A 21,509-nucleotide genomic window follows, 5' to 3' on the forward strand; every position below is an offset into this window, starting at 1 on the left:
GATGAAAAGGGAAGAGGAGAGTGGACGGATCTGATACTTGCACACTGTAGGCTAGGCTGCGCTGATGCTGCTATCAGTTCATCAAAGCCGACAGACTAGTAAGGTGGTAATTTCGAAGCCCTTCATGGCCTCCGCCTTGTAATGTCAACACCCCAGGCCCTCAAAACTTTGACAACCTTGGGCGTGATGGCTGCGGTCAACGGCACCCGTATAAAGATGAGACTCTTGTGAATAGCATAAGCGAGAGCCAGCTGGGTCCATAGGCCTGAAATGACACGTTAGCAATTATTTAACGTCCTTTGCCGGAGGGATCGTCACGTACTCGCTTGGTCCGCCTTCTTCTTAGCAGCAGCCTGCTTCGTTTGCTCCTCCGTTTTCTCGGCCTTCGCCTCAACGGCCTCTTCGGAGTCGGACTCCTTATCCTGCTTACTGGGCCACACGGTGTGAATACCGTCCGCCACTGTCTGCAGAATAACGTCTTCGTAGTGGCCAATCCGATCGGCTCCAAGAAGACGCACTGCCGCAAAACAGAAGGGGAAGTCAATGGCAGACAACAGCAAGTAGACACCCAGAGCAGACCACCCGTACTCACGGGACAGCTTGCGCAGTTTCTGTGAAAGAGATTCCGGTGCTTGGCGGGACGAACTGAATCCCCGTCGTGTTTGTTGTTGTCGCTGTTGTCGTGGTCTGGTGGATTCTATTCGGGGTCTGCCATTCATTCGACCAAGGGACCTCCCCTGAAGCTGGAACGGTCGTCCGAGAGAAAAGGAACGGCTAAGCGAGGTCGATGGAAGGGAAGGAGAACCAGAGAGACCCATGGGCCGATGCCGCATGAAGAGCGATTGAGACACGGACGGGGGGGATTTCAGCACTGATGCGCTTTGGAGGAATTGCGTTGGCGAAGCTATCCATCGTGACAGCAATGGATGTCGTAGAGACATTCTGATTATGAGGTTTGTTTATATATATTTACCTCTTTTCGGAGGCGGGAATTAGATACTCTTTTTTTTCTGCGGTGCTTCGTAAGTCGGGATGCCGGTGTAAGGATGATAGGGAGTACTGATATTAAGCTGAATCAGAGGCACAAATATCAGTTTTTCGGTATAGGATTTGCAGTGATTTTGAGCTGATGTTGGGGTTGAGAAGAGGAAAACGGAGAGAGCTTTTCGAAAGAAATCCGTTTCTTTCGGTGGTTCGGCGTGCCGACTTCGCCGATTACGAGGTGGGATGGACACTGCCCTTCCAAGCCCAGAAGAGCAAGGGTATATCTTGAATTTGGTATTTGCAGATTTTGTTATGTATATCGCTATACTCAAGCAATTATTCAGCAGTACAGTCATTTCTGAAGTAACAAGAGTTCTTGCGGTACGTACATACTTCATAGTTAACTAGTTAACTAACGTTAGTTAACTTCACTAAGGAATGCTGACTAAACCAATTACCGCTCTCCGCAGTAGTTCTGAAAATCTCACCAGCGGAGTGGAATTGGATCCTCTGTTGAAGTTACCCCAGTCCGCTGCTTTCATTCCAGTTCCGCCATGTCGCCGCGTCTACCCCCGGGGCTGGCACAGTTTCCTTTGGCCCTCTGGGCCCCTCAATCGATACCCACAACCACCGCTTGCCATTATATGCCGGCTCGGACGTTTGGAATCAAATCCGTGACCACCCCCAAGCCCAGCCGATTCAATGTTGGTCCCGACTTGCCGATACTGAAATCGACACCTGCGGCGGCTCTCGAACGCAAGGCCAACACTCTGCCCCTCCGAAGTGGTGCCGTTGCTATCAAGAAGGGAATGACCGGCATCTACGACGCACAAACCGGGACCCGCATTCCGTGCACCGTCCTCCAACTCGACCGGGTAGAAGTGGTCTCGCACAAGACACGGGAGAAGCATGGTTACTACGCCGTCCAGGTCGGTGCTGGCTGGAAGCATCCGAGCAACATGACAAAATCGCTCCTGGGCCACTTCTCCGCCCAAGGTCTCTCGCCGAAGAGGCATGTCTACGAATTCCGGGTTAAGGATGAGAGCGGTCTTCCTCCTGTGGGCCAGATGATTAGTGCCGACTGGTTCCAGGAGGGTCAATATGTCGATGCGCGCTCGAATACCAAGGGTAAGGGTTTTACGGGTGTGATGAAGAGACACGGGTTCGGTGGTCAAGATCGCAGTCACGGTGTCAGTCTAACGCATCGTTCGCTCGGTTCCGCGGGTCCTGGTCAAGGTGGTGGTTCCAGAGTATACCCCGGCAAGAAGATGGCAGGAAATATGGGTAATGAGCAGAATACAGTGCAGAACTTGAAGATTCTGAAGGTCGATGCGGAAAACGGAATTGTTGTTGTTACAGGTATGCTTTTCTCTCCCCGTTATATTTGAGGGAGGAGATTGCTGACTTCATCTTTTTTTAGGTGCCGTCAGCGGTCCTAAGGGATGCATGGTCAGGATACAAGATGCAATCAAGAAGCCTTGGCCTGAGGTGCCAGCAGCAGCAGCAACAGAAAAGTCTGCCTAATGTTTCACGTCTTGCAAAATATTTGGGAATGTACTATTACAACTGTACTGGTTACTAGAGCGGCGTCTGTATATGATACATAAATGATATCCTTTTCCTGATTGTTCCGGTCCGGCCATGTCCTGTTGTGATGACTTTCGGTCATTCATCGTTCCGAAGGATCATAGGTAACGATGGCTTTCCGACCCTCCCAAGAACGCCCGGCCCGATGCAAAACGTCTAGATGTACAAAATTCGCGAATATCGCATAAGCGACATCAATGGCTCTGTTGCTTATTCAGTTTTGTTGAATGGGTCGCTGTCGCCCTCCAGTAGCTGTACTAATGTCCCATTTTCCAACTGCAAACTCCACTCCTCGGTACGGAACTGGTTGGGCTGATTAGTATGCACCTTCAAATATCCTTGCAGCCATGTGAAAGGAGAAACAAAGCAGATAAGGATGGAGGAGGACGTACAAAGCTCATCCGATCTGGCCGAATGCTGCGGAACCTCATTTTACCCTGGGCTTTTGTTCCCTTGACCCAGAATGAGATGTCGATACGTCCATGTAGCTGGTTCATTTCCCCACTGATCCAAGGCATCTGCTGTGAGAAATAGATCTCATCACCTAGGATCTCCCGGGCACGCGGCGACGTCCTCAGCGCGTATAATGTACTGTTGACCACACTCGACGAAGATTTCTGGTAGTTGAAAATGCCCAGCATGGCTGCACCCACAACCACAGCAAAAATCGGCAGCGTCCGCAGCCATCGTCGCTCTGCTTTCACAGAGGGGAGCTCCCGATCTGCCCGTCTTTCCATCAGAGGGCCCGAATTTGCGCTTGGCGCGGGGATCAAGTTGCGACGGGGTGTTAAGATTCGGACAGGAAAGGTCTGTAGGCGCCGGGCGCCAATGCGCCACTGCGCAGCTTGTAGCGACATTCTTAACAAGAAAATAACCTCAAATGGAGATTCTAGCAAGTAAATGGAAGCGAGATGTGGAGGGACCGCAAGTTGATATGAGGGAAAGCAAACAAGACAAACCACAATTTGGAGTCCGCGGAACCACCAATAGTTGGCCCGTTCGTCAGTCTTCATATCAACATATTATCGAACGTCTGCCCTGATTACAAGTCTTGAGTCGCTTCATGGCTACTACAAGACTTCGTAGAGCATTCCGCTACCCCGAGGACTCGGGCGATGAAGGGCATGAACGTGAAGAGTTGGATGAAGAAGGTCCGTCTGCTATGTTATCTTTCTAGATACGTTGTTCCTGACAGAGTCCACAGAACAAGAACGAGTGATAGAGCAACTGCAGAGACAGAATGATCAGCGGAATGCACAATATAGTGTAATAATCCCCATTCTCTAAAACAGGCTAGGTCTGATGCTGAACAATCCATAACGGCATAGACTGTTTTCACTGCACTTCCGCTACTGTCAACCCTAGTATTTGTCCCGTCAGTGCTATACAGATCATCAACTCCCACTGTGCGGCTCTTCTCCTTCCTCAGCATCATGTCATTGCTGGTAACGACCTACATAATGAAGCTGTTTATGTCGCGTTTGTTAGATCGCAAAAGCAAGAGACCTGCTGCAGAGGTCGAACGCACCACGCTCGTTCGACAAAGCTTGTTGTTTACAAATACTGGCATCTGCGGGATATTAGTCCTGGTGTATCTCTTCGCTAACCCATCGCCTTCCTCTATCTGGCCGGGTCTATATATAGTTCCAGGAGGTACGTATCTCTCATCTTCCTTTCCAAAATCTACATGTAACTTCCATTTGGTCGATTATCATGAAGACAATCACCTAAGCTCATGCTTTCCAGCGATGTTCGGAGTAATCTTATTGGTGCGGGAAGCAATGGTCTCTGTGGATTTATCACATCTTCAGAATCTTCGATATGAATACAAGGGTGCCTAGATAGCTTGCCCACTAACACTTTCGGGCAGCAGAAGAACAATAATACTAGCTTGTTAATTCATTCATGAAAGTTCGTCATTCTGATATCAAAGTCAAGCCGACAAAATTGAAATATTGATGACGCTAAGCAACCAAATCCTAGAACCCTAATGTTTGCGAAATCACCTAGAATAAGAAAGACTGAAAATGAAGAAGCCCAACCTTATTGTTACATTTATACACGCGCCGTTATGCATAACCCCATTTTTAAGAACGCCCCATTATCCTCCTGGACTTCACATATAGAAATGCCGCCAGGTGCACAGATGCCCTCCCGGTCATCTACACTCGCAAGAGGTCTGTAAACGCTCTTGAGCATTTGATTCCGGTGGCGTAAGGAATAACTGCTCCAACGACGGGTCCACAGGTATATTATCGTCGAAGTTTGATGCTTGAGGTACTTCTTCAAGCCGGATAGCGTGGTCGATTGAAGACTGATTGCGTTCCTCGTCGGCCTCCTTCTGGCGTTTGCTAAGTCGAGTTTCGTCATCCACACCTGTCTTCTCAAGCCATTTAAAATTCGAATGCCGGAAATTGACCAAGCTTTCAACGCTGCGAGGGTCTGCTATCTTTTTTGTATCATGACCAAGCACTGTGGATGTAGGCTCGAAAGGATTCATAGTATTGTCTCGGCGACACGCCGCACAGATGCAGATTTTCTGACACCTAGGGCACATCCAATGATACTTTTCCATGGCATCTTGCGGCTGTATGCTGAAGGCCCTGTAAAGGCTACCGTAGCAGTAATTCAATTTGCAGAACGAGCAAGACACAAGCTTCCATAGCGGCTCAGCATACTTGCAAATGTGACAATGGCCGGTGCCCTGGGGCGTGTTGCGGCGACCCGCCTTCCTTTTCTTTCTTGCTGGGCTAGTCGCCTCCGAGTCGCTGACTTTCTCGATCTTCTTGACAGCCGGCTTCGTGATATCAACCCATGGCCGTACTTTCAGTTGTTCTTGGCATACTTCAGCGAGGGACTTTTTCCCCATTCCTTCTCTTTCTGCAGAGAATTGCTGGTAAGGTTTATTGGTATCGCGCACGAGACCGAGAATTTGCTGTCTCCACACTTCGTATTTGTTTGTCAACTCCTCCCAGGGGAATTGCTCAACCCACTTCAGATTGGAAATGCAGGCACAGCTCCTTCCCATCGCGTAACATTCCATGCATATATCGTAGGTGTCCTCCCCTTCTAAGGTCGGGGTCCCTATGCATGATGGACATGTCAAAAAGCGGTTAAATATGTTTCCTCTGCAATATGAGCAAGTGATATTGCTGTCGAAGGCAGTGAACTCAATATCTTTCTCAGCGGGTAGTCTTGGCGAGAAGCTCTCTGACAGCAGAATGTGAGTGTAAAGAGTAAGGAGATGCTGAAAGTCATTGATGAGTTGCCTAACTTCTGGGTTATCAATGTTGTAATCGTCGACATGACAGAGAAGATTCGAGTATCGTTCAAGGGAGTAAAACACAATCGCCTTGTTTTTATACTGCTCGTCCCGGCAGACCATTCGAGCATGTGGAAGCGCTTCAGTCAGTGCCATCTTCAAAGTTTCAACTGTAGTACGATTCCATGCTACCTTCATTGTCCTGGTGCCTCGGTTCCAGACTTGGTGCGCTGCTAGAGGGGGTATGAGGATTAAGTCACCTGGACTCTGTTCAACAATGTAGGTCTTAAATGGCGCTGCTTTCCATGCGTTCATCTGTGCGAAATGGTCTTCAATTTCGATATCATGGCCCAATGTGGACATCCAATATTCGGAAACCACGTGACGGTCTTTATTTTCAGTCATGAACCAGAGCGAAGATCCGGGTTTTGTGTGTTTTCCATATTCCATTGACCCATCTGATGCTTCAACCATGATATTGTGACCAATACTGGCGCACATTTCCTGGTGAGATGGGGTATACGTTCCTTCGTGACCAATATAGCACATAAGGTTCTCCGCGCGCATATCTGGCGGAAGGCAACTCATGAGGTCTCCTGCCTTGGCTATTTGTACCCCTGCCGCACTTTTGTCGGGAATAAAAGCTGATGCGGAACCCGGGCCATCATAAGCTTCCGGGGTCTCGTTGAAATAAAAGACTGTGGGAGGTATTTGTCGCTTTAGATGGTCGTGCCACAACGGAGGACAGTCAATATCCTTCAAGTAAATACGTTGGAGGTTCGCGTCTTTATAGTTGAATTCCGTCCATTGATTGGTAAGAAGAGGCATGTTCTCGAGATAGTGACCGATTGTGAGAGGAAGATCTGACTTAGTAGTAAGGTTGCGAGCAAACTCCGCTTTTTTTTTTTTTTTGGAAAAGACCGTGCTGTCAGCAATGTCAAGAGGGAAGTATTATATTGACGACTTACTCTTTTTCCCATGGTGAGTTCTCAGCCACTTTTCGGAGAATATGGAACTGTCCAGACTTTCATTGAATCCTTCAACAACCAGAGGTGTCCCACCTTGCACCACACAGAGCTGAACAAGTTTTTCAAAGGCCCCTAAGCCCATGCGGTCTATTGCGTTGCAATGAATCTTGGTAGCGAACTCAAAATTCGGTGTCGCGTCCACAAGTGCCGGGATATTCAAGTCTGGGGAGATCGGTTCAAAAGCCGCGCGGGGCCTCTGGGCAGGCATTGTAACAAGCGCTTGAATCTCTAATATGCGAAAGCTGGTTTTCGAAAACGATCAATCTGCCTCTAGTTCAGGAAATGGGAAGTGTTATTAGGCGTTCCGACGGCAAAGCACCTTTTGCTTCTCTGGAAAAGCGGTAGTCATTCATCCAGCTTTTATCAGTGAATACCAAAAGGCAATACCTATTTCGATAAGTCAGAAAGCCGCGAACGTCTTCTGAAGTCCTGAGAGGAGCTACCTACAGCTCTTTGTGGATTCATTGCGATGCGATTACGCGACAGTCAGCATGAACTCCGAGACCTGTTAAAGAAAATGTATGGTTTCAGGAGATGTCGAAATATATCCAAATACTAACGCGTAATTAACTTTAACACGCAAGGTGGCAGTAGTACTATGTAGAAGTTATGTCGTATACAACCGATTGTTAACATTCACAGTGGCAGGCTTCCTTTCGAGGACGTGTGGACCCAGCACGTGAAATTGGATATTCTTCGGTACTGTGGAATTCGATGCCCTCAGTCGTCGCAGTTTGGAAAATTATGGTGCAAAGGAATTGACTTCGCTAGCTGAAGGGTTTTATTTTCTTCTCTCTTTTTCTTCCCTATATGAATATGAATCGCGGTTGAACTATTCTCATTTTCTGCGTTTTGTGGTTTCATTATTCTTGATATCGTGCTTTACAGCATGAGTTTCTCGATATTTACTTTCGGCTTATATCGGAGGGGTCAATTGCACAAGTGTATTGGGGAACGAGGTTTTGATCTGTGCAATAGACGCCTTTCGACGGCAATCCACCATGTCCGTTTATCATCTTCCATGCCGCGCGGTTGTATAGGAAACAGGCCTACAAATTTCCCGGCGCGTCGAACAACTACACCTAGGAAGTTGACCTCTGTCCGATATAGTTCACATTCTCCACCTTCGTTGCAATTGGCCGCTGAATCGAACAAATCGGCAAATCCAATAACGCATTATAGGCCTCCTACAAGCGGGCTGATTGCCTCTCTTCCTCAGTCATGGATACCGTACGCTGAGTTGGTACGACTCGACAAGCCCGTTGGAACATATTACCTGTTTTTCCCATGTATATTCTCGACGCTTTTGGCAGCCCCCATGGCACCGCATGCCACAATGCTGCAGATTATCGGCACAGCAGGCCTTTTTTTCACCGGTGCATTGATTATGCGCGGAGCCGGTTGTGCGATAAATGACCTTTGGGATAGGAATTTGGACCCCCATGTTGAACGCACAAAATTTCGGCCAATTGCAAGGGGAGCGCTGTCTCCCCAAAAGGCGATTTTGTTTACAGGCACTCAGTTACTGGCTGGGCTTGGTGTACTGCTCCAGTTTCCTACCCAGTGTCTATGGTATGGGATTCCCAGTTTGCTTCTAGTGACGACATATCCCCTTGCCAAACGCTTCACCAACTACCCTCAGGTCATCTTGGGGCTTACATTCTCATGGGGCGCGATGATGGGATTTCCAGCATTGGGCGTGGATCTTCTCGCCAATCCCGATGCACTGAAGTCAGCGGCAGCTCTCTATTCTAGCTGTGTCGCCTGGACAGTATTGTACGATATGATATATGCCCATATGGACATAAAAGATGATGTAGCTGCAGGGATTAAATCAATCGCTCTTCGCCATGAACACAACACCAAGACCGTTCTTTCTGGGCTAGCTGCGACCCAGGTCGCATTGCTTGCTGCGGCAGGGGTAACGGCAGGCGCTGGTCCTATGTTTTTCGTGGGCAGCTGTGGCAGTGCAATCCTTACACTTGGCGCTATGATTTGGAAAGTTCAGCTGAAGAATGTCCAGAACTGTTGGTGGTGGTTTAATAACGGTTGTTTGTTTACCGGAGGAGGCATAACGTTAGGGCTACTCTTGGAGTATCTGGCGCAAACTTTCGGCCTCTTTGAGAAAGAAGAATTGAAAACAGAAGCGTTCCCATCTCCGCAATGAATGGGATGGGGACCAAAGAAAAAAAGAAAAACTTATACCTCGGTATACCAAAGCAAATACCAACAATTCCTCTCTTGTCTTAATCTCTACAATATTGCCATTTTTGTTCAACTTCATCCAAACACAACTGCATGGATTGGATTCCGCTGACTTCATAATCCGGTGATATTGAAGAACAACGGTTTTGAGTAAAACATAATATGGGGTTGACAGGGCGGCAATAGTTAGTGTGCCTCAAATTCTGATTGGTTGAGAGCATATGATTTTCAATTGTTAATCAGCGGTATTCTTAGTGGCGTACTTGCATTCTGCATATCAATAATACCAAACCTTTTTGAATCGCAGTTTGGGTTTCTAGTCCGAGACGCACATCAATTAAAGGCTTTTTAAGCTATGTTTTCGAGGACAATAGTCGCGTCGGTAAGTATACTTCGGGAACATCCCGGGATTTAGACTCGAACAGACACTGAAGCCTTCCCAAGGCGTTCCGACCACTTTCCCGGCCGGCGAGCTTCGTGCAGCCGCGCACCGCTGCTTTCCAGCTGCCCTCCGCCCTCCATGCACGCCTGCTGTCTACTGAGACGAAAGCCGCGATTGATAAGGCAGTTGCCACCGCCCCTGTCGTGCTGTTTATGAAGGGAACGCCCGAAACCCCGCAATGCGGCTTCTCACGAGCTAGTATCCAGATCTTGGGCCTGCAGGGTGTAGACCCCAAGAAGTTCGTCGCATTCAATGTGCTGGAGGATCTTGAATTGCGACAAGGTAAGTTAGAGCTCCGTCGTACTACAACTGAGATGCATGGAGCTGATTATGTCATTTTGCAATCTCACCAGGCATTAAAGAATACTCGGACTGGCCGACCATCCCGCAATTGTATCTGAACAAAGAATTTGTCGGTGGATGCGATATCCTTATGTCGATGCACCAAAATGGGGAACTCGCAAAATTGCTTGAAGAGAAGTCAGTTCTGGTGGCTGCCGACTAAACACTCCGGCACCATACCCGTTCCTTTTTCTTTTGTATGAATATGTCTGTATTGACAGTTTAATTTGATGATCTTCATTACTGTATTCTTATCTGGGAAGAACTTACAGCATGCCATACTTTCACTCTTCCATATGTCGATTCGCATGTGCGAACATTCAGCACTATTGCAAAATTAGGCATATTGTTGCATGGGCCTAGAATTATTATACAAAAGCTGACTTTAAACTGGGTACATTTTGCTCTGTATCTACTGGTGGCGACTTTATATACAATAAATAACAGGTATGTCGTTGTTGAAACTATTTACAGCTACAAATTTATAAACGCTGCGGTTATTATGCTGTCTCTTCCTTTGCCTTGGCCAAGTCTTCGATGGCGCCTTTCTGCAACTTGGCGCGCTGCCTTTCTTCATATGCTTCTCGACTCTTTAGGATCCGATCAACGATTTCGCCAGCATTCACATGCTGGAAGGCATGGGACTCGGTCTCCCTGAAAATGCCCATTTTCTTTGGGGCAGTATAGGGATCATATGTAAGCGGAATAAACGTTGTTGGGCCGTGATAAACGGCGTCGGGGACACCAAATGGCATGTTCTCAAGGTAAGGTTGACTTGGAGAAAAGGGAGCCGAAAAGACGACGGCATGGATATACTGGCCCTCAAGTCAACATCATACGGAAGCGCTGTTCAGGACTGCGAATTATATTGGCTTACACGGCATTGGAGAACACAGAGTCCACGCTCAAAGATGTTCATGATCGGATAATTGAGTCCCTTCCACTTGTTAATCACATCATCATCATGGATACCGGCGATGATATAAGCTGGAGGATAGTCCTCGCCGGATTCTTCCAATCTGCTTTTCTTCTGTTCAGGGTTATACCAGTCACGCTTGTGACCGTCTGTCTCCTCTTGGGCTAAGACCTGTCTAAGGAACTCGATGTGACCAGATGAAAAAAGGTCAAAGCCACCGTCAACGTAAACAATCCGCTGCCCAGGCTTTGGAGGCTTCCCATGAACAAGACTCTCAAATGTCCCTGCTTCCTCAACATTGCCGTCAAGTTTGGCTAGACTCGAACCAGACCAAGTCGAAACCTGAGGTCCAGGTTGTAGTCCAGTCTCATCGGTGGCATAATCCTTAATCCGTTGCATAAGATCCGCGGCGAATTCCTTTCGTTCCTCCCAGTTTCTGGAGCCTTCTTCCCCGGCAAGCGTAGCCTCGACGGATTTTATGAAATGACTCTTGGTACACAAGAGCATACGGCCAACAAGATCTGTTGTGGAGATCCCAGGGGTTCGTTTGACCACTTTGAAGCGTCCTGCTGCTTTGACAAACCGGTAACAGTCGTCGCCGTTGCTATCAGAGGTGATGTCGTCGCCGTGAACGACATACTGGCAGCCGTAATGAGACACCCAGGGAAGCGACGTTACGTATGGGGCACAGGGAATACACCGAGATGCCCAGCGGCACGCCTCTACTGCAGCGACACTGAGTACCAGATATAAGAATCGATGTCAGCATATAGGGGGATTGGCGAGTAGGAAAGAGAGAACGAGGTAAAAGCAACTCAGTAAACTAACCGTTCTTCCAAAGTCATCACCGTTGGTCCCTTGTTCTCCAGGATTGCTTCGTCCGAATGTACGCCCACGAATAGTTCTTTGCCTAGCTTACGGGCTTGAAGCATAGCTCCCGCATGTCCTACAGAGAGATTTGGGAATTAGAGGATCGATCTATCTCCATGCTGGATGGATGGGATTGACTTCTCACCATGATGGCTAAAGTCAAAACATCCGTCGACCCAAACACGATTCTCTGAAATGGGCGTATCCTCCTGGGGGTCCACGGGCCAGTTCCCTGGTAGAGGGGCCGGCTCCTCAAAGGATGCGCTCATGTTGCGCAGATTGGATAGGGAAGGCGCTTTTGGCAAGTAAATGCAGGGGCAGCTTTCGCTCGTTGTTGATTTTGGAGTATGTTTCTGATGTGAAAAGGGAGTGTGTTTACAATGGACCAGGGGATTCAAGAAAGACGGAGGCAGAAGATAAAGTGGAGGGGCAGTAGCCATCGGGACTACGGAGTAACTTAACTAGCCTGGTACTACTATTCCGTCCTTGGAAGGGCCCCGATATGTATCTATATCAATATTGACACAAGGACTCATTGCTACGCTACCAAAAAAAAAAATTTTTTCAGAGTCAATAGAGGGACTAGTACACGAATGCCAGACAGTACGGAATCATACGCTAAATGTACAGAGTACGGAGTACATTTATCAAGATATACACAATAAAGGGGGGGAGGGGCTAATTAATGAATGTGGAGAAACTTCTCCGGATTGCTGCAGAATATTTACTACTCTACGGCGTACTTTCAACCATACGGTTTACTACAGTACTTACAGCGCGTTGAATATTATTCCAGACTCGGATGCGAACGTTAAGAAGGCGAGCGAAGCCTTCCTGATTCTTTATCCTCAAATCAAGCTACGCATATTCTGCGGGGGTTACCCAACGCGATTCGACGCCGGCAAAGATGATATCGTCCACGTTTGGCCCAAGTTTGACTCGAAGAGATACCGCGAAATCAAGTGTTGGACAAGAAAGTACACATGGGACTATCCCCCCCCCTCTGACTAGTGGAGGAGGCACACTCGGACCACAAAGCGCTGGCGCAATATATCAGCACATCCATGATATGGCAACGAAACGGATATCTACTTTGGACTATCTTCGGAAAGCGTCAGTTTGTCCACATTGTCTTCATTCTTCAGGGGAGCAATCTAGACTTAGGTGCTAACAGGCTTTGCAGTCATGAGGGGCGCGTATACTGGTTTAACACAGTTCACTTTTCCCGGGCGGACCTGGGACGCATGTCTTATTTCGACCCTCGGAAGCTGTCTCGTCGTGCAGTCAACTACCTTTTACTGGGTTTGTCATTGCCGCCGATTTTGGACATCAGTTCAACGCCTTCCGAATTTCTGCGCGCCCTAAATGCGCTACTACTGGAATTTGAAGCCTTCCAGCAAGTACACCCACCTGACGGGAGTTCGTCATCAACGCTAGCCAGAGCGCGTATTCCACAGATGTTCAAACGAGCAGCACACGCAGGGACGAAAGTCAGAAGAACTAGCTCGGCAACAGAGATTGGGCTCCCCATGCAATCCAGCGATCCTTCTGATTTGAAAGCAATGGCAGGGAATATCACACCATCTGCGACAACGGCTGCGGCTGTCAGCTCATTTCCTCAGGCAGAGTCATCTGAACTCCTTCCAGGGGAAGAATATTCTTATCTTTTAACGCCATCACTCCCCTTCGAGCCAGATTTCTTCGAAACTTTTGCTACCCTGTGTGATGTTTTGATTGATTGCTACACTCGATTGATTTCTCTGGTATCAACTCCTTCAGTATGCACTGTCTCCCTAGGGGAAATGTTCTCCAAAGCGGATACAAAACTTCGAAAGATCATGGTGGCCGGTGTGGTGCGAGAATTCGAAGACGCCAGTCGCAGTAGTGCCAGAAATGAGGTGACTGGTGTCAGTCGTGTAGTTTTGGGTGGTCTTCTCGGCTGATTGCCATCCTTCTTCCTCTTCTTTAATAGGCGGCTTAGAGGGCGTTAACTGGTTTGGAACGGAGTATTAAGAAGCTCTTTCGAAAGACACTTCAACAGAAGCTATGATTACTGCTGGTTGGCTCGACACTAATATCCTAATAATGCCTTTATCTATCAGATCCTCTATTCTAATCTTTTTGTACACAAAGGTCCCGAGACGGGAACAAATACACATTGACCAACGAACCAAGGGATATCTAGACAACTTTTTTTTGTCAAGAACAAGTTTCGTAAAAGTGGAAACGTAATAATCGTATAAACACTGGCCACGGCCACCGAATAAATAAAAAGAAAAAACAATCACCTAAACAAAAAGGATTAGAGACGGACGCCGAAATATGCAAGTCGCTTAATATGCGGATGGAAACGGATGTCTTTGATGAAGCAGACTGCTCACGACTGGAGCTGCTTTCTTTCGTGCTCACGTTGTTCGCCGAAGACACGTCGACTCATCTCGAGTACCGCCTCGAAGCCTTCTCGTCCTCTCTTGGCGTTTTGACTGAACCTTTCCACACTTGCCTCCTCTACCTTGTTTTTGATCTTCTGCCAGCCACCACAAAGCGCAGTGATTTTGGCTTCTTGATTGAAATCGGTGGAATTTGCCTTTGACGGCGAAGGTCGGTATATCACAGTTTCTTGAACGTTGAGGACGTTGGACCAAGTAAGATTGGTGGAACACATTGTGACTTTCTTCGCGATTGGATCAACATAGGAAATCTCGTAGACATGAGATGTAGCGTTCCCCCCAAACAATGATAGTATCCATTGTGGCACAGACTGATCACATGTGATCAGGCGTTCCGTACGCAACTATGCTCAGCAGCGATGTCAATTGGAGTCACTCGAAAAAGGGCCTGTAAAAGCAGGGCAACTTACGATACCAGTCGATGGGTCGACTGATCGAGACAAAGTGTCCACCCCCACGACATGAGTTGATTTGTCATTCCATGGGCAGTACTTGCGCCAGTTCGCGGTCGAAACTTCATTCCAGGAATAGTCGAAAGTGCAGTTGGAAGAGAAGACCTTCATGGTTGCGAGCAAAGAACGTTGTCGACCGATGAGATGTCGCTACTAGGCAATGAAAGGAATATGTCACTAGACTGACACTGCTCGAAGTTGAACGTGCCGTGGCACGGGTTAACCAAATTAAATCGATGTGGTTATGGTTGTAGTGTGGCAGTCGAAGTGGAAACGCAGGGGTAGCAGATTCAAGAGGAATGCAATGAGTAAGGAGTCAAATGCTCAACTACAAAAGAATTGAAAGGGTTTAGTAGTGATGAGAAGCTTAGATGATATGATGGCGATACTGGATGATGGGGCGTGGATAGCGATCGCAGCTCTCCTGCAATGGGAATTGAGAAGCGGGAGAAATTTTTAATGCACGAGACCTGGTTCCGATGTCGGGATCTTCCGGCAGAAAAGAAAAGAACGCCCGCCATCCATGGTTACCGTAACACTCGGTACAAGGGGAACAGCTTGGTACCATGTAATTGTGCTTGTACGGAGTACTCTACTATAATTCAACATGGTTGAAAGTGCTTTTGGGTGACTGACAAACTATTTGCAATAACAATAATAAATTCCGCTTGGAGCAAAGGATTAGCATGGAGCCGCTGTCATCTCAATTTAACAGGGTAATGCCGAGTCTAGATCACTAGCGCCTTGAATCTAGGGAATTCGAAAAAGCCTTTTGCTCCATTATAATTTTGCATCATATGTCACTATACAAATAGCTTGCTGCGGGAAATACTCCGGCATCTTGCATTTACTTGGTGAGGGCGTGCTACTGTCGATATTTTCTGCGAAAACTTGGGGGGACTCGCTGTATGCTCTCCATCAACGCACTTTTTTATTAAGAGACCCATTCTTGGCGCTCCTCCTCGAGCGCTAACATCTACACTATCATCTATTTTGATTAGGAGCTATATTTGTGATCAATGATTGTTAAGAAGATCATGTTTAAAATAGTTGGTGTAGATATGTTACAGATGGCAATGGAACAGTAGTCATGTGATATCACAAAGTGACGAAGATCAGGTAGTCGGCAGATTATTATCGCTTTTGCCACCTCTTTTACTTTTTCCTCTGCACCCTCCTCGCCAGACAATGCAGGCTTGGATAGACATTGTGGGTCATTGATTAACTTGATTAACTTCCTTTGGACGCTGGTCTTTTGGCTCCGATGATTTCCCCTTTGGGGCTTTTTCCTCTGCGCCCTCTTCACCAGACGTCCCGGGTCATCGTCCACGTTAATCTGTCTCGACGCTCTCCTCGTTTATAACCGCTCACCATGCCGCGTCAGACACTCTGGTGTGCATTTGAACACTTTCTTGGTGGATCCGATAAACTATACAGACGAAGACACCTATTACAATCTGAAGGAGAAAATCAGGGAGTGCAGGAAACTAAAGCGCCCGGTTACCGACTTATGGACTCTACACCGTCCGGGTAGGGTGGTGTCGAAGGTTGGCCATTTCGTCCCGCAAAAGAGAGATTCGCAAGTCCAACCGAAATCTCTCATCATTGAGTCCTGCGACTCTTCGGCCGACCCCGACATTGATATTATCATAACCATGCCATATAAACCAACTTTCGAGTCAGACACCTCTAGCGATACTCTTCTAAACATCACTAAAGAGTATGCGAAAACAGGTACTGTCGTATTTCCCTCCAGTCTCCATGCGTTACACTCTTTCAACAGGGCTTCAAACAATGACGCAGGGCTGCCGTACTACCCTCCAACCCCTGGCTCACTGGTCAATTAACGCTGGGCGACGATGGGATTGCCAGGCTTCGCCGGACTTGACTAAGATCCTTCACGACCAGGTTGAGGAGCACTTCCATAACTACAAGAATAAGTTCTTCGACAAGAATACGATTCCACTGTATCCCTTCTTCTCTGGCGCTGGCACAGGTACATCACGCAATGCCACCGAGCTGGACAAAACTATATATAAATGCTTTGATGGCACTTACTTCGAAAAGAATGAGCTTCTGACATCACAGGTCCACATTCTGTTCGTTTTCCATTCAAGTTTTGAGAGTGGTACCAGTTTTGGCCAATTGAAAACGATCCATGGAGAGCCATAGGCATCCGGATGCTATACCAGGTTCTCCGACAGCATGAGACCACACCCAAAAATCATTACACTCAGCGATGTACTTGGAAAATGGCACGCACCCACGCCAAGCGAAGTCATTAAGTCGCTTTCTCCCGAGGATTTTTCTTGGAAAAAAGGACCATATTCCTTGTGGTGAACGGTCTACTATAAGTCTCCTATGGGATAATTCCACCATGCTCTGGACTCTAACAACCTTGGGGGATCTGGCACAGGAACGCCCTGGTTGCATGATTGTTTGTGGCACCTCCTCGCTTCATGTCCAATTGATGGGTATCTGGTTTCCTCTCGGCGAAAGAGAATATTGCTCCCTTGCAGACCTCTGGAGCCCCCAACTATTGGCCACAAGCCAGTCTTCAAGATCAAAGACATTGTCCAGGAGGTTTTGATCTGCGGCTGCGGCGGTCGCGGCCATGCTCTTGAGTTGTTGGATGACATTTTCCCAATTTTGCAGGGAGATATTGGACCCGAGGTGAAGTGTCTGGTGGCTAGAAAGCTGTTAGAATATTATGGCGGTACACTATCTGATGAAAATGGCGGTATGGCAATAATTAAAGCCGTGTTAGCGCATCGATGCATGCGGAGGAACGAGTATGTCTCGGGGACGAATGTGACCCCAGATGTGAGGTCTGTCAAAACGGCCTAATACACAATCCAGAAACTCACTCAGATACTTCAAAATACCGTACATCTGGCTTCTCGCATTGTGCACAGCCCGAAAGGATGATTTCCTTGATGAACTACAGTTATTGGAGTATAGGGATTTTCGAGTCAAAGACCAGTCCAGTGTCCGGTGGTTTTCCCTGGTTTGATTTTGAAAGTCAAATGGTGAAGATTCGAAAAATCAAATCGTATGTTTTCAAGGTCAGTGAGTGGGTGACTGTTGAAGATATTCAAGGGGGTGCATTCATGCAGGCAAAACGTATTCGCTTTGTTAATCATCATCTCAATGATGGCGTTGCAAATCATCATATCCAAACCAAACAGACCTCTATTCGAACGTTCCGGGTGGTTGAGAGGAGGAATTCGGGGGAAATCAACCTCAGGAACCACAAGTACATCGTCCTAAATGCGGCTGGGGCTTCAGCGGGTGACGCTGTTTTGTCGCTGGATTTCGACATCCCCCGCACTGAATCTCAACAGTGCAAGAATATACAGAGGGGCTTCCCATACTTGAACAAAGAGCATGAGAAGGCAGCTAGTCCTGATGACGTCTTCACCTTGTTCTGTACCAGTTCTATCCCGAGGCAGCGCGATGGCGCTACATATAATGTGCCTCCGGGGAATGTCTTGCCCACTGTGGATAACTGGGGGAACTACTTCGACCCATGTGCGGGCAGATCTTACGTGTATGCCAGGGAAATCCGGGGAAACTAGTGGAAGAAGAGGAAGCGCAGCGAAGCCGAAGAAGATTAGACCGGGCCCGATTTGGAGGGGGGAACAATTACTAATTACGGTCTTTCGACACCACTTCTATCACAGGGCGAGATCCATAGCTATACCCGGTTATGCTGCGGTGTATCTCGAGGTCAAGTTGCATGATCGGTGTCCGATGGGAGAAAGAAGGGGGCGGCTGCCTAGTGGGATTATGCTCTCATGTTTTATAGCAGTAAATTATCGTATATCCTGCCTATGATCTAGTGTTATTCATAATAATACTGTCTATCCCCCTTCTACCCACCTTCTACTGTCCCACTGTAAAGTATTCTGGTGATTTCTGTCTATGGACGGAGGATCGTTCTCATCAGCGCAATGCGATCCAAAATAGGGTTGTAGAGCTGTTGGTATGTACTAAACATACTAGGCAGCAGGGAATATAACTCATGTTGAACACTCTTCTAATTGACAGATGGTTCTTTGCTAAAGTTACCTTCTCAGGGTGTGATATAAAGAGTCACAGGAGAGCTAGTGCAAAAATCCCTCTGGAGATGAGCCTTGCACTCCCAGGTCCCTTCTCCCTCACGCTCATACCCAGGAGTAGCTTTTCGCTTTAAAATTATATGTAAAGTATCAAATTTTAGTGAAAGACGAAAAATAGAACATATAAGCCGCATCATGCGCGCGGTTTCCACACTACATCATTTCAATTGGTCAATCTACTTCTCTCCACCGCATCTCACAGGACACCAGAATACTGGCAATTGGCTCGTTTAAAAGATGGCATGCTCAGCCTCTGCCTATGACCCGTCTTAGTATAAAATTTCAGCCAATGGCCACATGCCGGGAAACCGGGACAATCTTACTATCTCTGGGGAGAACCCTGGCATAGTGAAAAACAGAGCAGAAGGAATGATGATCTCAATTCCCTGTTCCATAGATGGAGCCGTTACTTTGTTGAGGGGGTAAGGTGCTGGTGGTGAAAAGTGTTACAAAATGGAGACAGTTGGAACTAGTGTGGTGCATTTTATTGAGACTACTTTACTCAGATTACTCACCCCTCTGCTTAGCCCCTGCTCAGTGATCAGCTCAGAGCACTTAGGGTGTGCTCAGATCTGCTCAGTGAGTAAAAAGCAGTGAGGGGCGAGCACTAAAATGGAAAGAGAAAGCCTTCAAGCTGTCCAGAAAATCAAGTACATGTCCTATACATACTACGTGTACTAATATTATTCCTATTCTGCATTTACTCTACTCCTACATACCTCTTTGTTCTCCTTCCCACACTGACCATCCTTTCCTTTCGCTATGGTCGAACTCAGAAAGCGCAAAGCATCTGCACAGCCTAATATCACGGAGACCAATAAGAGAGGCAAGAAAGAAGAGATACCTGCCTCAGATCGCCAGACGGGAAAAACGAACGATACTACAAACGCTGATTCACTTGCCGGAGTTCCCAATGTCGGCGACACCATTGCTCTGGACGGTTTCGGTAGCGAAATCCAGACAAATGATGGCACAAAAACAAATCTCAAAGAGCTTGTAGCTACAAGCAAATCTGGTGTTGTTCTATTTACTTATCCAAGAGCATCAACCCCTGGTTGTAAGTAATGCAAGCTTGGTATTCCTATTTTGAGATGCCCAGTGGTTTATTGCAGAGAACTCATTCCATGAAAGGCACAAAGCAAGCTTGTCTGTTTCGCGCCAAGTACAGCCATCTGACATCAACTGGGCTATCAATTTACGGTCTTTCAACAGATTCGCCCAAGGCAAATACTACATTCAGGTCCAAGCAAAATTTACCCTATCCTCTCCTTTGCGATGCCAGCGCTGTATTGATTAGCGCCATTGGGTTCAAGAAAGTACCAAAGGGTACTATCAGAGGTGTCTTCTCTGTAGATAAACAAGGTAAGGTCTTGCTTCGCCAGGCCGGTGGTCCGGATGCGACAGTCGATGCTGTACAGAAACTGGTGCAGGTCGAAGGAACTCCCCAAACGGATGTTGAAGCACAGGCCAAGAATGAGATTTAAAGAGGAAATGGCGTGGAGGAAAAAATTATTAGACAAATTCCCGGACTAGTCAAACAAGCTCATAGATCGTTCTGCATCTATCCCAACATCCTAGTATCCTTGGTATTCCAGTGAGATTCGCTAAATAGTGGTCTCCTTACATTGTTTAGTAGTATCCTGTCCTTTAGCTTCGAAATGGCTTTAATATTTGGTCTTGACAATAATGCGATGTTCATAATAATGATATGAATGGTAGATCAGAATGCTTAGAATTCACTGCATGCCTGTTCGCTGTAATAAGACTCCGTATCGGGTGGAAATACTATTGTTCCGCTCGTGGCGTCGGCTATCAGCGCTTCCTAATGAATGTCCGCCGTATCACACTGCAAGTTACTGAATCTACTTTGGAGGCGGTTGAAAAAGGTAAAGTTTTGACCATTTGAATTGAATAGTCTTCTTTCTTATGTCGTACCTTTCGCGGCAATCTGAGGTGGCATTACTGACTTAGTACATGTAGGTCAACGTCTTGCCCATCATGGCTCGCGATATCTTGAAAGCAGCCAAATCCGCCTCGAACGCCATTGCCGTTCATAAGGTAAGATAATTCAGCCCTGGCTTGAATTGTGTATTTTCGGTTTCTGTCGAGCGCCTGTTTTTTTTTTTTTTTTGTTTTTTTCCCTAACGACCGACTATCTTTCTAGAAATACACCGTCCAATCCTACGGAATCTGGGAACGTATTCGTCGCCTACTGTCCATTGCGCCCGAACGATCCACCGGTGTCCCATTGAATGCTCATTATCGTCTTCCTACACCCGGAGGTCTTTCGCCTCTGACTTACGATGACCCCGTGACTGCGCCAGCCGGTGACATTGCCGACAACCCCTACTGGAAACGAGACGTCCGAAGAAACTACCCCAGGCTCAGCACTGTGAATCAGGCAGATGCTGTTGGTCTACTCACTGTTGGTAGCCAGGCTACGCCGAAAGATGACGTCTTGCAGATTGGAGAAGCAGGGCAAAAACAACTGGTTTCTATCAAGCAGGAAGGGGAACAACGTGGTTTGGCAGCTCATTTTGAGAAAGACAAGAATGGCATTCAGGGTGTTCTTGGCCCTAATGGCCTGCCACCGACGCCTTGTAATCTGAATGCATCGGCAACAAAGTATCAGCTTGACCACGACAATGGCTACCCTGAAGTGTATGTTAGATTCTCCCCCTTCCCACTGAACTCAAATGCTAACGTCTTTAAAAAACCAGGTATCCCTGCCGCACCTTTGTCTAATTGTGTTATAGGTTTTTCCTACAATGGACACATTTCTTGCTTTGATGAACGCGGCACGGATCTCATCATACCACTGTAGATTTCAATATATTTTACTCAGGGTCA

General features: G+C 47.3%; 14 protein-coding genes across 14 annotated transcripts; 9 read left to right on the top strand and 5 right to left on the bottom strand.

Annotated features, from left to right (window-relative positions):
* Nucleotides 1-122: 122 nt before the first annotated feature.
* ACHE_20403A (uncharacterized protein) lies at nucleotides 123-941 on the bottom strand (the record flags this gene model as incomplete). Its single annotated transcript, XM_043284702.1, has 2 exons — nucleotides 123-265; nucleotides 323-941. The coding sequence occupies 2 exons, from the start codon at nucleotides 939-941 to the stop codon at nucleotides 123-125; spliced, it is 762 nt and encodes a 253-aa protein (XP_043133467.1).
* Nucleotides 942-1,538: 597 nt separating this feature from the next.
* On the top strand, nucleotides 1,539-2,508 carry MRPL9 (mitochondrial 54S ribosomal protein uL3m; the record flags this gene model as incomplete). The annotated part of the gene is made up of 2 exons (XM_043284703.1): nucleotides 1,539-2,343; nucleotides 2,405-2,508. 2 exons carry the CDS (start codon nucleotides 1,539-1,541, stop codon nucleotides 2,506-2,508), a joined length of 909 nt encoding a protein of 302 aa, XP_043133468.1.
* A 273-nt stretch (nucleotides 2,509-2,781) lies between these two features.
* ACHE_20405A (cytochrome c oxidase assembly factor 1 family protein) lies at nucleotides 2,782-3,428 on the bottom strand (the record flags this gene model as incomplete). Its single annotated transcript, XM_043284704.1, has 2 exons — nucleotides 2,782-2,874; nucleotides 2,964-3,428. 2 exons carry the CDS (start codon nucleotides 3,426-3,428, stop codon nucleotides 2,782-2,784), a joined length of 558 nt encoding a protein of 185 aa, XP_043133469.1.
* A 206-nt stretch (nucleotides 3,429-3,634) lies between these two features.
* On the top strand, nucleotides 3,635-4,412 carry ACHE_20406S (uncharacterized protein; the record flags this gene model as incomplete). Its single annotated transcript, XM_043284705.1, has 4 exons — nucleotides 3,635-3,722; nucleotides 3,776-3,837; nucleotides 3,900-4,224; nucleotides 4,318-4,412. 4 exons carry the CDS (start codon nucleotides 3,635-3,637, stop codon nucleotides 4,410-4,412), a joined length of 570 nt encoding a protein of 189 aa, XP_043133470.1.
* A 317-nt stretch (nucleotides 4,413-4,729) lies between these two features.
* On the bottom strand, nucleotides 4,730-7,069 carry ACHE_20407A (putative JmjC domain protein; the record flags this gene model as incomplete). The annotated part of the gene is made up of 2 exons (XM_043284706.1): nucleotides 4,730-6,729; nucleotides 6,802-7,069. The coding sequence occupies 2 exons, from the start codon at nucleotides 7,067-7,069 to the stop codon at nucleotides 4,730-4,732; spliced, it is 2,268 nt and encodes a 755-aa protein (XP_043133471.1).
* Nucleotides 7,070-8,197: 1,128 nt separating this feature from the next.
* On the top strand, nucleotides 8,198-9,028 carry COQ2 (putative para-hydroxybenzoate-polyprenyltransferase Coq2; the record flags this gene model as incomplete). Its single annotated transcript, XM_043284707.1, has 1 exon — nucleotides 8,198-9,028. One exon carries the CDS (start codon nucleotides 8,198-8,200, stop codon nucleotides 9,026-9,028), a length of 831 nt encoding a protein of 276 aa, XP_043133472.1.
* Nucleotides 9,029-9,421: 393 nt separating this feature from the next.
* Nucleotides 9,422-10,013, top strand: GRX5 (monothiol glutaredoxin GRX5; the record flags this gene model as incomplete). Its single annotated transcript, XM_043284709.1, has 3 exons — nucleotides 9,422-9,448; nucleotides 9,511-9,790; nucleotides 9,862-10,013. The coding sequence occupies 3 exons, from the start codon at nucleotides 9,422-9,424 to the stop codon at nucleotides 10,011-10,013; spliced, it is 459 nt and encodes a 152-aa protein (XP_043133473.1).
* A 337-nt stretch (nucleotides 10,014-10,350) lies between these two features.
* On the bottom strand, nucleotides 10,351-11,905 carry ACHE_20410A (ethanolamine-phosphate cytidylyltransferase; the record flags this gene model as incomplete). Its single annotated transcript, XM_043284710.1, has 4 exons — nucleotides 10,351-10,665; nucleotides 10,728-11,502; nucleotides 11,595-11,712; nucleotides 11,782-11,905. The coding sequence occupies 4 exons, from the start codon at nucleotides 11,903-11,905 to the stop codon at nucleotides 10,351-10,353; spliced, it is 1,332 nt and encodes a 443-aa protein (XP_043133474.1).
* A 638-nt stretch (nucleotides 11,906-12,543) lies between these two features.
* Nucleotides 12,544-13,579, top strand: ACHE_20411S (uncharacterized protein; the record flags this gene model as incomplete). The annotated part of the gene is made up of 2 exons (XM_043284711.1): nucleotides 12,544-12,749; nucleotides 12,820-13,579. The coding sequence occupies 2 exons, from the start codon at nucleotides 12,544-12,546 to the stop codon at nucleotides 13,577-13,579; spliced, it is 966 nt and encodes a 321-aa protein (XP_043133475.1).
* Nucleotides 13,580-14,013: 434 nt separating this feature from the next.
* ACHE_20412A (putative mitochondrial protein sorting (Msf1)) lies at nucleotides 14,014-14,649 on the bottom strand (the record flags this gene model as incomplete). Its single annotated transcript, XM_043284712.1, has 2 exons — nucleotides 14,014-14,430; nucleotides 14,497-14,649. 2 exons carry the CDS (start codon nucleotides 14,647-14,649, stop codon nucleotides 14,014-14,016), a joined length of 570 nt encoding a protein of 189 aa, XP_043133476.1.
* Nucleotides 14,650-16,260: 1,611 nt separating this feature from the next.
* ACHE_20413S (uncharacterized protein) lies at nucleotides 16,261-16,710 on the top strand (the record flags this gene model as incomplete). Its single annotated transcript, XM_043284713.1, has 1 exon — nucleotides 16,261-16,710. The coding sequence occupies one exon, from the start codon at nucleotides 16,261-16,263 to the stop codon at nucleotides 16,708-16,710; it is 450 nt and encodes a 149-aa protein (XP_043133477.1).
* An 854-nt stretch (nucleotides 16,711-17,564) lies between these two features.
* Nucleotides 17,565-18,116, top strand: ACHE_20414S (uncharacterized protein; the record flags this gene model as incomplete). Its single annotated transcript, XM_043284714.1, has 1 exon — nucleotides 17,565-18,116. The coding sequence occupies one exon, from the start codon at nucleotides 17,565-17,567 to the stop codon at nucleotides 18,114-18,116; it is 552 nt and encodes a 183-aa protein (XP_043133478.1).
* A 1,305-nt stretch (nucleotides 18,117-19,421) lies between these two features.
* ACHE_20415S (thioredoxin peroxidase DOT5) lies at nucleotides 19,422-20,143 on the top strand (the record flags this gene model as incomplete). Its single annotated transcript, XM_043284715.1, has 2 exons — nucleotides 19,422-19,716; nucleotides 19,791-20,143. The coding sequence occupies 2 exons, from the start codon at nucleotides 19,422-19,424 to the stop codon at nucleotides 20,141-20,143; spliced, it is 648 nt and encodes a 215-aa protein (XP_043133479.1).
* Nucleotides 20,144-20,488: 345 nt separating this feature from the next.
* Nucleotides 20,489-21,404, top strand: ACHE_20416S (putative NADH-ubiquinone oxidoreductase 21 kDa subunit; the record flags this gene model as incomplete). Its single annotated transcript, XM_043284716.1, has 4 exons — nucleotides 20,489-20,545; nucleotides 20,640-20,717; nucleotides 20,824-21,320; nucleotides 21,380-21,404. The coding sequence occupies 4 exons, from the start codon at nucleotides 20,489-20,491 to the stop codon at nucleotides 21,402-21,404; spliced, it is 657 nt and encodes a 218-aa protein (XP_043133480.1).
* Nucleotides 21,405-21,509: the final 105 nt, after the last annotated feature.

Source organism: Aspergillus chevalieri, chromosome 2 (assembly GCF_016861735.1).
Source record: "Aspergillus chevalieri M1 DNA, chromosome 2, nearly complete sequence".
NCBI classification, from domain to species: Eukaryota; Fungi; Ascomycota; class Eurotiomycetes; order Eurotiales; family Aspergillaceae; genus Aspergillus; species Aspergillus chevalieri.